Source organism: Lissotriton vulgaris, chromosome 2_1 (assembly GCF_964263255.1).
Source record: "Lissotriton vulgaris chromosome 2_1, aLisVul1.2, whole genome shotgun sequence".
Classification (NCBI taxonomy): Eukaryota; Metazoa; Chordata; class Amphibia; order Caudata; family Salamandridae; genus Lissotriton; species Lissotriton vulgaris.
In genome coordinates, this window is record NC_141687.1 from 1,335,106,334 (window position 1) to 1,335,122,094 (window position 15,761).

The 15,761-nt window shown below is 43.2% G+C and overlaps 1 protein-coding gene across 1 annotated transcript in view; it reads right to left on the minus strand.

Annotated features, from left to right (window-relative positions):
- The window catches only part of GLI2 (GLI family zinc finger 2), a 268,813-nt gene that overhangs the window by 181,834 nt on the left and 71,218 nt on the right, over positions 1 to 15,761 (minus strand). The window contains exon 2 of the mRNA XM_086957103.1: positions 5,418 to 5,523. Within this exon, the coding sequence (XP_086813229.1) occupies positions 5,418 to 5,476 (59 nt within the window). The 5' untranslated portion in view covers positions 5,477 to 5,523. The remainder of the gene's footprint in view (positions 1 to 5,417; positions 5,524 to 15,761) is intronic.

The window sequence follows — 15,761 nt, forward strand, 5'->3', positions numbered from 1 at the left end:
TGGCATTCCTTGTCACTCTCATTTGCCTGCTTCTTATTCCTGACCCACATTATCAATCTTGTGTTTGTCCCACCCATGAAGCATTGCCTCTTAACAATCTGTTTGATTAATTTGAACCTCCACTTCTAAAGCCTGTATTTCAAGCACAACTTTATATTTTTGTATTGAGCATTCCATCAGAGTAATTATGTTTTCCAACTTTCACCCCCGTGGACTTTTCTCCCCCAGCATTTCTCTCTTTCATCCACCCCACCCCTGTTGTGCTCACCCATGGGCTTCTCCCCATTGCCACCGCCCGCCTGCACACTTTATGCTACATAAGCGACCACGCCTGCCATACTCCAAGTTGCTTTCATGCCCGTCCCGTCAACCTTCTGGGGCATTTCTAACCCCTGTGTTCAATCTGGTTCCTCCATTGCTTTCATTCCTACTGCACTCTTGGGGCTTACTTTAGAAAAAGAAATGATTTTGCTCATGTTCTTTTTTTTTAAGTAACTAAAGAGGTTGAAAAGCACCCATGTCATTTTATAGGCAAAAGCATACAAAATGATATGGGGGCCACGCCAAAAGCTATTTTTTTTTTTTAACTTTAACTACACTGCACATCATGTCATGTCTAAAAACCAGTGGCAAGCCGAAATGTCACGAAGGCATGACCTATTACCTTTGCCAATGCCTGTTTATCTGGATGTGGACAACAACATGAGACAGTCCACTGGAAAACCAGGAGCATAGTTCTTACATTTGATCAAGTTAGGTTTCCATGGGAAGCCAAGAAAGAAGACAACTCTCCCTTTTTTTTGCAGATTTATATAGCGTGAACTTGACCCGAAGGTATTGGAGAACTTTACATGAGCACACAAACCTCTTGCTGTAAATGTTGACCCATGTGAAACCATGCTCACAAAGTTATGTGCAGACAGTGGAATAGGTGAGGGGGAAAAATCTCACATTTTGAATTTTCAAATACGCTTCCAGACTAGAGAAGCCGTTCTGAAACTTCCTTCAATTCTGCAGGTCAGCGGGCTGGTCAAATTTCTTCTAAATTAGCAGATCGCAACAAGTGTGCCACACGGAGAAATCTGAATAGGAGCGTCTTTGTCAACTGGGAGCAAGGAAACCTCAGCTCTAATCTTGGCTTCTCTCTTTAAGCAAACTGTGCAAACCTGTGCATTACATTTGATTGTAACAGTGAACTGAAAGGTGGAAAATACAGTGATCTGTACTAGGAAAAATTGGACAGATCCAGCCCTGATGAGCAAGCGATTTTCTGATGGCGAATGAGTGGCATACCCGAGAGGAACCTGTGTTCAACCATATTTACAACTACTACGCACTCGACACATTTTTTAGCTAGCTTTAAAATGTTCATATTTTAAATGTCATGTTATGTGGCCTTTGCTTATTGCTCTTCTGCCCCTAGTATGACTCCCAAGCTCTCTCTGGACTTGTCCAGTTATTGCATTCTTTGCCTTAACATAACATGTCCATTTGTAAAGCACACATTCACCCAAGGGTATCTTGGCACTGAATAACAGATGTTTATTGTTACCCAACTCAATGGTACTCATTTAATTGACCTCAGAAGAATGAAAGGTTGAGTGGACCCGGCGGGACTTGAACCTGTGACCATGAAGTCAAATACAGGCCCCTATAGTGGGCATCATCTAAGCCACCAGACTTAGCAGATCAAGCATGTGTGGCTAGGCAAATTTGGTGGATGTAGGTGGTGATTCACCTAGATGTTGTGGGATCAGGAGAAGGGGGAAGAAGGAAATGAGTAGAGATTTGTTGAGATGCTAGCAGACTCAGAATTGTGTACTGGTATGTGTGAATGGCTGGTCTAGTGAGTGGATATGGTGTCTCCTAGATCAGCGGTTCTTAACCTTTTGACTTATGTGAACCCCCACTGAATCATTACTGGATTCAGGGGAGCCCCACTGAGTAATTATTGAAAGATGAAGACCCCTGGCCTAAGCAATTTCTATGATTTAAAGTTCAAAATAATACACAAACATACAAAAACTAGTATACACTTATCAAATGCTCAAAAATTTAAATATTTGTTTCATTCATAGTAAAATCTAGAAAAAAATATACTTTTCAATTTTGCTTTTTTACATGTAAATATTTTTTTTAATTTCAATCTACTAAATGTAGTATTATTTAATGTTGTTAGACAGTTGCGGACCACCTGAGTAAGGGGGTCCTTGGACCACAGGGTAGGAACTTCTATCCATAATGGATTTAGGTTGTGACACCTCGAGGCGTGCCCCGAGTTACTTGTTTAATATGACATTGCTGACGAAACATAACTAAATATAAAGACATAACACATTCTGATAGGTTTCGGTTTTTCAAAAATATTTAGAGACGGTAATGTGCATTGTAAAGGGGGTCTTTTTGAGGTCGAATGGAAAAACAGCCCAGTTCCTTCTTCGTTACCTCCTTTATGATTAGAGTTGTTCTTCTATATGAAATATATTGCAATTTTTCTTCTCCGTATTTTCTTTCTCTTTACTTGGAGCCAACCACTAAACACATCGGTTCTACTTCTGAAGGGAACTCTATCCATATTTACTCTTCTGTTACTTTTAGGATTTACTTGCCTTCTCCACAAACGAAAGGCAACATTGTTCAGTTACCTATGTTTACGTACGATATCAGATTCGAATAATAAACCTGCCAGCAGACTCTTTGTACAAAATAATTTTGCTCTTTTAACATTATGTTTTCCTTAACTAATGTATTAGATTAAAAAATCTCTTGCCTGGAATGTGGACGCTCACAACTTTCGTCTTGAAAATCTTTCATAACAGAAATTGTAGGAATGTCTTGCCTTGCTCCAAGCCCTTATAGACTTAGGAGCCAGGTGCCCATGTTGCACACATGGGTCATTATGCTTAGCTGCCAAGTTTTCCAGATCCATGCGTGCTGAGCTACTCCAGTCCAGGATTTTTTTTCTCTGAATTCTGGAACTTGTAGTCCCGGTATTAAAATTGGAATAAGGACTAAAGGAATAAAGTATTAAACCTAGACCGGAGCAACTCATCACACATGGGCCTGGGAAACTAGGCAGGACTGACTATGTCGCACAACCCCAGAGCAATCCTAGTTGAGAAGCTGGTCACTAGAAGGAGGCACATATTGCAGAATGAATTTCAATCGCTCCTGATCCAAATCTTATTCGCCTTATGGCTCATTCTACAAAACAACAGTATTTAGGCGATGTGTCTACGCCTTAATAAAATGTTCTCTATTTTTTGCTACATCACCCTATTTTAACTCACCACATTTTTGTGTTTTGCACTGCACTTCATCATCTCAGTGGTCAACTATTTAGTTGCTCATTCTGTCTCACAAAGTGAATGTGGGTAAGATCCAGCCCACTACCTTAAGAATGATGTCCTCTATGATCAAGAGATATACCATTCCTTTAGCTGGTTGACCAAATGATTATACTGATCACAATGAGAAGTTGATGGCTATCCAGTAAATCTAAGGTTGGATCTCACCACATATCACTGTAGTGTTCTTCTTCCTGTTGTGGATTCCTCATTTCTGGCTTACGTGTAACTTGGATACCACTTTATTTCTGTGAAAGTGTAGTTAGCCTGCCATAGTATTGGCCTTTTAGACCACCGGTTTGTTGTGTTGTTTACAAAACAACAGTACACATAAGAAAAGGCTATCACTGTCCTCTTCAACCAACATTGAGTGACCTGTGACGCAGGTTTAAGATGCTGAACTCCTACTTGGTGTGTAAGGGGTTTAACTACAAATCCTGCAATCGAACAACCACACGAGACAGACAAAGAAAGTCTAGATTCATGTAATGTGATAGGGCCTCATGCTTCACGTCACAACTACTATCCGTTTTCATCACTTACGGTAGCACAATCGCAATATAGCAAACAAAATACAATCTTGTACCCCTTGAATGTTTGTGAGCATTGTGTGAGAAACTTGGGTACTCCACTAGACCCTACTGAGCTATAGAAAATAGGATAATGCCACACAATAGAGGTTAGAGGTCATTGGTCGTGTTCATTATTTTCAATAGGATACAATGAGCGCTCTTGTCCCTTCATGTCTAACTCTATTAAAAGAGCGTGTGACTAAAAATGAGACTGGTAACCGTATGCACTGCCACTGAGCAGTACCCACCGAAACCCAGCCATTGCAGATGTTCTACATGTTCACTTTTATAACTGATATTAATTTTAAAAAAGTAACCACCACATCTAGAGAAATCAATGGTACTCAAAAAATTCACCAACAACATAGCTTTGAGTTTTTATCCATCAGTAACATGTTAGTACCTAGCCTATCACATTTTCCCTAAAAATACCGCCTGCAGGGGCAACTCTCAAAGATAAGATATGAGCAATGGTAAGGAGGAGGGGGCACAATTGTACACAGTAAAAAAGGGTCAGCATTGCACTGCACTGTATTGTTTGTCCCTCACAGTAAAACTTTGTACTAGAGCAAACGCTGAAAAACACCACCACTGGCCCCTTAACTGAAAATTTGTGTAACTGAGCTTCATATCACTATTTTCAGAATGGAAAGGGAATGACAGTATGGCATTATAGAACACGTGTAAATGTTAGACCAGTGGTTCTTAACCTGTGGACCACAGACTCCTGGGGGAGTAAAACATCTACTCAGGGGTTCCAGTGCTACTTAGGAAATTAAACACAATTAACAGATGAATAAAGTATATATATATATATATATATACATATATATATACATATATATATATATGTGTGTATTATATATATATATATATATATATATATATATATATATATATATATATATATATATATATATATATATATATATATATATATATATTATATATATAGCAATGAAAGTACATCAAACAGACTATCATAAAGACGAAAGGTGGCCTCAATTGAATTTAGAAAAGCTACATCCTTCCCATCGTAATTAAATGTTTGATTTTTATAATTCTTTTTGAATTCAATAAAATATTTAATTTGTGGATTTGTTTCTTCATATTTGTGTATTGTATTTTACATTTTAAATGATCAAAATTGCCTAGGTCAGAATAACCTGGATTCCAGTTATGTTTCAGTGGGCGTCCTGATATTTCATTAGTGATTCAGTGGGGGTCCCGGATTCCAGTAATAATTAAGTAGGGGTCCTCAGAAGTCAAAAGGTTAAGAACCACTGTGTTAGAGAACCCATTGACGCCCCCAAAGCCCAAATGATTTTAGTAGACTCGGACATGGACTCACAGATCAAGTGACTATGTTAAAAGGGGGTTACTTTTCTTCTTCATAGATATGAAAGTAGAGTGATTGAACAGAAACCACAGATTTGACTCCTTTGAGCATCGAGTTCAAAGCAGAGGAGTCTAGAGAAAGGCAGGCAGTTCGACTTACCCATGAATGGCGTGGATGGCATGCGGCTCGTAATGGTATCTCCCTTCCTGGTGACGCATGTCGATTGGGAAGGGCGCATGGAATTCTGGAAGAAGATGAGGAGCCACTGCAGACAGAGGAGGGAAAAACAAGAGAAAGCGAGTTAAAAAGGGCGTTATCTTCGCCAGCCTATTTTAAAATATTTTCAAAGGACGTAAAACTCCATGAATTTCAGAAGAAGTGCCGCACCAGCCGAGGGGAGTCTCGTGGTGATCTGCGGTATCACAGGCGCATGCCGGGCACAGCCGGGATGAATAAGTAATCAAAGTCACTCGCAGGGTTCCTACATCTTGCACATAAAAGATCTCCAGCCGTGAGTTTTTTTCTTCCTTTTTGACACAGACAAGGAGGCGGGTGCTCTTTGAACTTGAGACATTGAAAAAGGAGTCAGGCGTGGAATAGAACATCACAGCTTGGGAGCAGCAGGATGGAGGGGACGGGTGAATCCTTTTCATAGGGCCGATCCCACTTCTGACCTCAGTCCCTCTTACCCATGGGTCCTGGAAGGGCCTGATCTACCAGCATGTTCCATGGGCCTCATTTATGAAAAGTGACGCATCGCTGCGTGAAAACAGCGATGCAACTCCAGCAATGCGTCCTTTCACATGGGGAAAGCCCCATGTGAAAGGGCTTGCGTCAGTCTTACGCCTGCTGTGAGGCAGGCGCAAGATTTTGACGCAACAGCGTCCTAAAAGTGACGCAGAGAAATCTCATAGATTTCACTGCGTCACTATTACGAGGCTTTTTGCGGGGGAACGCCCCCTCTGCATACATTATACCTGACGCAGGTATAATGTTGGCGCAGGGGTTCAAAAAGTGACGCATCTACCTAGATGCGTCACTTTTTAAATATGGCGCAACAAGGCGCATATTTTACGCCGCTGGTGCGTCACAAAAAGTGGCGCACCGGCGGCGCAAAACTGACGCAAGGCCTCATAAATAAGGGCCCATGTGTCTATGACCCGTGGGCGTAGAAGAAGGAAACTCAGCTAGGCCTGTAAATATCACAGCGGCGTCACTAGCACCGTGGTAGCCCGACGAGCAGTCGGGGGCTGAGGTTCTGAAAAATGGGCCTAAAGTGCTCTCACTTGTCACTGTTTGCAATGCGATAGCATCCACTCATTAGGGAAACGAGTGTCTCTCTGTGAAGGAAGGAAGGGAATTAGGGAATGGAGGAAGGTCTGGACTGGATAAACAGATGACATAAGGAGACAGAGAACACCTACAGTTAATTTGAATATAGAGGTGAGCTCAAGTCAAAGCCATTGACCATATACACACCATACAGAGTAACCACGGTCACAATTTCATCAGTGGCGTCTCGTCCGCTAAGGTGGAGGAGCGTCGTCGCCCCACTGCCTTTTGCAGTGTAAAAAAGGAAGAATAAAACCATAATAACCTGAGGTTATTATCAGTTTAGTTTTCCCCGTTGCAGCGTCTTTGCAGGGCGGGCTGCTCTCGGAGCAGGGGGAGGAGTGGTTTGCACTCCCTATGTGAGCATGAGTGCTTAGCCGGCTCTCTCAGGCCGCCCATAACAGTCATGCGCACATACCGTGTTCTCCATGCAGGCTGCATTACAGCCTGGGTGGAGAACATGTCCACCCCTCCAGCCGCTGGCTGAGCACCATGTCACAGTGCTCAGACCAATCACAATGCAGCATTGCAGCATTGTGGTTGGCTGCAGGGAGCCTAGGAGCTCAGCTGCTTCCTGCTTCCTGTCTCCCTCCCCCAAGAAGAGGACGTAGGAGAGGTGGCGGCCAGCCAGGCGTCAGCCAAGAGGTAAGTGATTTTTTTTAACCTATCCCCTCACCGCTTACCTTCACCCCGCCCCATTGCTGCTAACAGATAGCAGCCGCTGCTGAATTTCATTCAATCCCACTCTCTCATTAACGCAAGGCTGAGAATAGACACATTGTTTTTCTTTGCATTGCAGTATTGAAAAAGTGGGACTTAATGAATGCCACAGTAATGCCACACTAAGGGCCCGATTACGAGTTTGACGGTGTGGTGGCGGGACTGCCCCACCGCCAAACCTGCATGATGACCGCCCACCTATAATGATTTTTTTTGTCATTGGCAAGCATTTTCTTTGCCTTTCCCACTGCAGTGCCTATAAAATAGACACAGCAATGGGAAAGTCAAAGGAAGTTCCAGAACGGCATGGACTGAAAAGTCCATGTTGTGCTGGAACTTCTGTGCATGCACACAGGAGGGCAAATGCTGTTTCCTCCTGGGTCCATCCACAAGGCGTGAGGCACAATGGGTCTTTTTTCCTCACCGCCACGCTTATCATGGAGGAAAGACCTCCATCGAATCAGTGGTGGTGATGAAAGTCATAATATACTTGGCAGGACCACGGCGGTCCCGCCAAGCATATAGATGCCTCTTGACTGCCGCGCAACCGCCAAGGATTGGCGGTTCCCTGGTGGAGTTGGCGGTCCCAGGCTGGCACGACCACTAGGGTTGCAATGTGGCAGTCGCAAGACCGGCACTGTCGCGCCACCACAAGTCTGTTGATCCTTGGACCGCTAGACTCGTAAGCAGTCCCATAGTGTGGAACGGATTTTGTGGACCAAAAATATGGCCTTTTGAGTTTGTGTGCACTGTTGCAAACAGGAACGTGAAGCCTCAATTCAGCTACATGCGATGTGCACAGAGTCAGTGTCTCCAAAAAAAGCAAAAGAGCTCACTTTATTAATGCCTCCTATATGAAAATCTACTCTTAATCTGAAGGTCACATTTTTCAATTCAAGAGAGTCCACCCAGTTGCAAACCATTATGAGGTCAATAAAATGAGTATCTTTATGTTGCATAATTCCATTGGAGCGGTGGAGCTTCTTTCCACTTAAAATCCCCCCAAAACCCCATGACACACAGCCCATTGTAATTAATGGTACTGCCCACATTTGGTCTTCGACAACAACTAAAAGCTGTCTGTAGATGAGACCTAAACACATTCATCACACATTCATCAAAAACAACTGCTTTCATGAAAATAAATATTGAAACTAGTTAATTTGTTACATTTTAAAGTAATAAGCATTCCAGTGCATGAAAGTGGCACATAAGCTTACACTTTAGCATGGCACAACGATGTGGCCAGTGAATGTTTAAGGTATGCTGGAGAGTGGGAAGAACTGTCTCACGGTCTTTTGTTTTGGGAGCAACTTAAAAATTCCAATTTAAAAGTTTGATTCTTCCTCATCGTGTAAAATTCGTTGTCCATGGCCCTGCCGTCTATCTATATTAAAGTAAACCAGGAGCACTTACAATGAAACTGGTGACTTTTTGTGAGACACGTTTAACCCCTTCCTTGCTGCCGACGGCCATTGGCTGACGGCAGCACTACCTCCCCAGTGCTGCCGTCGGCCAATGCCCGACGCGGCACCACACGTTTTTTAAAACGGCCGCACTGCGGGAAAATCAGGGCCGCGGTAAAGGGGTTAACAGCCCAAACGAAAACAAACAGATCAATCCTTTGGTTTCGGATATGGTGGACTGCCCGCTAACGCATGTGTCTTCAAACTGGGGGGGGGCAGTCCCTCCTAAGGTGAACTCAGGAGGGTCAAAGGCTCTGGCCAAAAGAACCATTATGCTCTGTAATAGGCCTTAACCAACATATTTTGCCAATTATATCCTAGCTGGGAGTATGTGTCAAAAGGGAAGGGGCTCCAAATATTCTTCGTACCCCACCCAGCCACAGACAGGGGATACTTTTAATAGATACAATCTAAAAGAATAATTGTGAAAAAGGGGGGTTTCAGTGATTTTTTTTTCCTCTGGGGGGCGGCATTAAAAAGTTTGAAGACCACTGCTCTAAAAACTGTGAAAGATTAGACAACAGGCCACGACCCCTCAAGGACATGTTGTATGTGACCTGCCCGAGCACAGCAGCTTGTCAGAGGGCCCAGCCTGTTAAGGGGGTTTGCACTATCCACATGGGTGTGTAGAGCCTGCCTGCCTCTTTCTCCTCTCTGCTTGAAAACTTGATGTTGATTATTTGTAAAACTTTGTGAATTAAAGTCCTGAAGATCAAAGAAACGTGGGCAGGGGTGGCAAATATGAGTGCTCAGAAGGGTGAAATGGAACCAAGATAGATTGAATGGCTATTTTTTGACACAGTAGTCTTCTCCGAAATTATGTTATCTCAGGGGGCAGGTGTTCCGTCCAAACTGGACAAGACTACATAAGACTGGATAAAAAGTAAGCACTTTGGCTAAGAGCCTAGCATTCATTAAACTTCTACATAAATAATGTTAATGTCGTTTTTGTTGTTGTTAGTATTGGTATTATTATCACTATTATTTTATTTCTCAATTTATTTATTTGTTGAGTTTCATATAGCGCGAACTTGACCGAAAGGCATCAGAGCTCTTTGCAATATTTTCATGGTTGTAAATTATGTGGTTTATGAATTGGGGTAGGCATAAAGGCAAAGTGGCAGTACTTGAGCGAAACATATGAAGGCATCAGTAGCTTATACGTTTTTGAGGTAGATAAAGCATATAAAATATAGATATTATTTTAGCAGTGCATAGTAGTAGGACATATTGTTCTGTTTTTAAATTACCATTGTGTTGCAAAAAATAACAACAGCATAAGTAGCATCATCATCATAATGCAATAATCATATTTGCTTATTATCTAGGATTTACTTCCTTTCTGCCCTCCACTAGCAAGGCACGAGATATAATATTCTTGGCTTCCTCCACCACCGCGCAGCCTTGTAAATTATTAGGTAATGCCATTTGTTCAACCACCTGCCTCCCCCCTCCTTCAGGGGAAGATGTGACAGAAAGTGCAATTCCTTGAGGTTCCTTGAGATCCAGGAGAAAAGCATATTCAAATGTTGACACTTCAGGGAGAACAAGTTGGTCCGCCAGCATCTGGCCAGTTAGCATGGGTCCTTCGGCTCAGAGGCATGTTGGCGATATGGTAATTCTGACACAACTCCGGTGGTGCGGACAGCATAGGGACCACAGACTGTTGCCAACACGTAAGAAAACATTGATACTCTGAGGATCATAAATACTTTGACTTCATTAACATAATTTTTACTCTTTATTCTGTAGAAGACCAAATAGTAGATGTCACTGTAGAACACTGTTTTTTTTACCACAAAAGGATAAAAAGTTATGTCCTGCTGCTTGGACACTGACTTGTAAAGCAGATGCCTTAAGACATTGGTCTGTTTCGGGAAGTGATGCTTGTGACCTGGGACTATGGTCTAGAGGTCGTATGGTTGTGTATTAGCATTTATGTACGTAGCACATGTCTACCATGTGTGTGGCACGTAGCTCTTGCCCTTTAGAGCTAGATCCTGAGTGACTGATGGACCTGGTAGCTTCAGATCTGAGCAGTTATTCCCATTTTGTAGAGAAAAATCATGTAAATGGCTTGATTATGTTACGGAAGTACCTGCTGGTAACATAGGCCTAAGAACAGTAAGGACTTTATCAGTCTTTCTGTTGTGCTCCTATCTATCTATCTATCTATCTATCTATCTATCTATCTATCTATCTATCTATCTATCTATCTAATAGTCATTTTGTTTGTCTGTCTCTCTGTCTATGTATCTACTGATATATTTCTGAATCTGGCCAGCTATCCTTCTGTCTATCATATGACTGGTCTGTCTGTCTGTCTGTCTGATATCTATCTTACTGTTCTTAATTTATTTATCTGTCTCTGTATCTACTGATGAATAAATGTCTATTAGTATCTATCTATAAAGTAGTATATTTCTTTTAAAGTGCCATCGTTTTATTTCCAATTACCTGGGCCTCCTCAAGACACATTAAAAAATCCATATGTGGCACTACCTAACATAAACGTTCAATTTTGCTAAATAGCTGTAGAAAGAATTTCTTTGTAGAAATGCCTCTTAGGACATTTTATCTAAATAGAATGAATGCGCAATGGACACGACAAACTGAATCATTAAGAGGCGTATTATCAAATAAACCAACAGTATGCTGTTTATTAACCTAAAGAGTTGGAGTGGACCTGCCTGAATGTGTGCTTGCTGGTTACACGTTATCGACCGCAAGTGCTCAACCTACTGGGTTATCTGTCCCATCCACTGTTGTAGGTGTTGGCATCCGAAAGGCTGGAACAGCAGAGACGTGGCCTGTGCAATGGGCGGTGGTGCTCAGTATACTGGGCCCGCACTCAGAGCAGTGCAGTTACCCCCAGAGCAGCACAGCGTTACCGGACAGGAGGGAAGCGCAAAAGTGACGTAGCACTCTCGGCAATGTGCATGCAAGGCATGGAGCGAACCAGGAGTGCCCCTTGATGCAGTCCGGGTTTTCATAAACACAAAGCCGTCTCCTTCACTGCTAACAAAAATTCCGGAAGCTGAATATTACCCTTACCCAAAGTGTCCTTGACATTAGGGCAATTATCCCAGTGCCACTTTTACATGATTTTACATGTTCCCACCATTGGCATGCAACCTTAAACAATAACAAATGCATTATAGGTCTGGTGGACGAGTGGACTCATGCAGCCCTTCCGCAAGTGTGGTCAAACCCTGGTAGAGCCACTCAGCATTTCATCCTTCTGAGGCCGATAAAATTAATACTCTCTAGCTGGGTAATTAAAAACATCTGTGGAGTGAACATGCCCTTTATATTGATTACCGGCCAAATGGGTTTGGCAGTGTACCTTGACGAGACAATAATCTTCCCAAACCAGGGCTGACTGGCAGGGCCGGATTGTTAATGCGGGCACTCGGGAATGCCCTGAGGGGCCGGGGTCCAGTTCCAGCTGTGGGCTGCTTTTTTGTGCAGTCTGGTGACGATTTGGGTGGTTTCTGCGTTGTTCGGATACCACTAGTGGCCTAGTGGGTGCCAGAGTGGCCTTTCTGGAGGCAGATGGACGTCCATTGCCTCCCTTTTATCAAAGGGCAGAGGAGTGACTCCCTTTCTCTCACTGAGCGGCCAACTACTGTGTGCATACTGATCAGGGGCAGGGGGGCTGAGCAGAAGTGGCCTTATTTGTTTTCAGGTGTATTTTACCAGTGTCAACTAACCTGTGCTCTTTTTGTTGCCCCCTCCCCCCTTTTTAAAATAAAATATTGCCGAAGCAGTGTTTTGCAAATGCGGGCCACTTTTTTTTGTAGCTTGTCCGGCACGATTTTTAATCCCAATCCAACCCTGCTGACTAGATATGACCTGCAAACACTGTCAGGTCTGATGAACATAATGCTGGGTGACCAGAATTGTCCTCCTCACTAGGGACACCGTGGTCCTTATTTGACAAAGTCCCCAAAGTGTTTTTCTCCCGGGAAAGAACGCGTGTATCCCAAGATGCACAAGAATCAAGCCAGAAGTGGTACGTCTGTGAAGGGGGTGATTGCTGCTGTTGCGCATGTGCAGAAGGCTCACAAGCAAAATGGCGCGCACGCGTAATGCCCATGACGCATTTCACACTCTGGAACGTGGAAGGAATGCGAAGCTACCTGGGGGCAGATTTATGTTGGACTAGCGCCACGTTTGCGTCACGCGACGCAACTCCAGCAATGCGTCACCTTTACGGCACAGATGTGTCACGCATCTGTGCCGTTTTTGCCCCGCACCATGGGTGGCGGAGCTGCGGCGCACAATAACTGGCGCATCCCTGGGGATGCACCAGTTATTGTAAATCTGCCCTCAAGTCTTTGAAGGTGTTCTGGAATTTAGGCGATTAACCAGCTTCCGGACCTCGAGAAGAATTTAATTCCGTAATCTGCAGGTCGTGTGTTTTATAATACAAATGAAAGGGAAGAAGGGCTGCAAGGCCTACGTAATGAATTCCAGCTACTTGGGTCCCGAGGGCCTGCGAAGGGACGGGCGCAGCGACCTCTGCCACCACCCTGGGTTCACTGCACTGTTCTTTGCAGGGCTTGGCCCCCAAGACGAGTACATGGACTTCCTTGTTGTGCACTTAGCCCGGGCCTCGACCTACAGGAAGTCGGTGTGGGTGGTTGGGTGGCTTCATTCTTAAAAAGAGAGATATATTACTTTCATGTGAATGTACTCCATAGTCCCCTGTGGGGTGGATAGAATCTCTGAAATAGGATGTAGACCGCGTGTATCCACTCCGCTGCCCCATTGTGAGGTGAATGCACTTCCTCTTGTCTGCCCAAGTGAGGCATGAATGCACTCCCACATGAATGCCCAAGTATGAGGTGAATTTACTCCCACCTGAATGCCGAGGTGTGAGGCGAAAGCAATCCCACTTATATTCCTCAGCCTGAGGTGAAAGCACTGCCATCTGTATGCCAGGCCCCAGTGTGAGGTGAAAGCCCTCCCACATGTATGTCCCAGTGTGAGGTGAATGCACTCTCACGTGGATGCCCCAGTGTGAGGTGAATGCACTCTCACGTGGATGCCCCAGTGTGAGGTGAAAGCACTCCCATGTGGTAGTCCTAGCGTGAAGTGAAAGCACTCCCACACGTATGCCTCAGTATGAGTTGATTGCACTCCCACGTGCCTGTCCCTTTGTGAGAAGTATTCATTCCCTCGTGACCCAATATGAAGTGAATGAACTCCTACTTGGATGCTATAGTGTGAGATGCGTTTACACTCAGACTGGCGCATACACATCAAGTAGGGCATCATGAGCTCATATATAATGTAATATGGCGCCGAGTTTTCAGCCCTGGGCTTTTAATTAACATCATAATGCGCGGAGAGAGGTAGGCTTGATTCAGTTAAATAGATTTTAGTGCTTAGTAAAATGAACGCTTGGGAAAGGAAATGTTGTACCCTTTAGACATAGAGCCATCTTGTAAATTGCCCCTTGGAGTGAAGTTTGAATAAGAGCCCTACTCCTTCAGGAGTCGGTTCCCAGCAGTAAATATCGTATTATGGGTTATAGATAGGATCCTTGGTTATATTATTTTATTTTTACATTTCCATTTACCAGTCGTTATTTTTTCTCATTTTGTTTTGATTCGATCCTGGTTTATGTTTTTTGGTAGGCTGACAGGAATACGTTTGAACGATTACATTTCCACACCCATTTAAATGATATATGTATACTCCCAATTTAATGTCTGAGGAATTTTGATGTATTAAGTGGCCCTATAAAGTAAACCAATAATTTGGCCGTAAAACTTTAGCATTATAGTACTAGCACCTACGTACACATGCAGCAGTTTGAGTTTCAGTATGAAATCATACCCTTTTTGGTCTCTTCTGAGACAGCGCATGCACTTCATGCACTCTTGCTTGCGAGAGATATTGAATACAACAAGGGGCTTGTAACCTGCCTACTGCTTAACATTCATTGGTTTTATTGGCACTCTTATTTGCTGCCTTCTAATTGGCCAGCGCTCACGAGCTTCACTTCCTCTTCTTTCAGCTGGAGCATGGAACAAGTTCAGCTTGATTGCTGTCCTTCTGATGAGTACACTGGACTGTTCCCATGAGGCACAGGGTCAGAGCTGATTTGCATATAGCCAGTGTCTAACCCAGGGTGGTGTGGAGTGCAAAAAACGATGGGTTTAGGCCCAGATCCTTGTACTGGGGTGAATGTATGACATTGTTCTACATTCTGTCCATCAACTGTGTTTTTTGCAATTTACACTGTAATTGAGGCACTTACTTTTATTTTTTTCTTCTTCCCTGTCGTTCTAGTTGAACCACTTGTCATTTGTAGCTAAGTTTTACTACACCACAAACACTTCAAAGAAGCCCTTTTCTACTTTGAAATGGATGTTTATTGTGACAGATGGTATCTGCTTTTATTATGACAACCTATGTTGTCTGTTTCCAAATGTATCTTACCTAAGGCATGGGCATGGGGGCAATTCTTTTTTATAAAAGGATTTTTGCCCAAATGTGAAATGTGGTTTTTTTCATGAAAGGAAAAATAACTGATTTGCTCAGAATAACAGGGGTGCTATGCAGAGACCTAAGAAGCATTGGCAAAGCCAATAGGTCGCACCTTTGAAACTATTGGCTTTAGTAATGAATTGCAGCCACCATGTATAGCAGCAAGGCTAAAAATATTTTAAAAAGAACTATGAAGCATCCAGCGCTAATGCACTTTTAAAAAAAAGCTTGTTGGACCTGGTTGATTCATATTGCTTTTTAAAATTAGCTTTAGACTCACTGCAAAGCATCCGTGCTGCTGTAAGCCTGGCTCCAAAAAAATTACCAAAGCCAATAGCTCTCATAGGCTGTTTATTGGGACTGGGATCAAAATCTTTTGGTTATACTAAAATTATATGTATAATATACTTACTTAAAGGGGCTTTCAGACAGTCTTCTTCAACCAGAGTTCCAAAAGCCCCTGAAGACCTGGCTATTCGGCTAA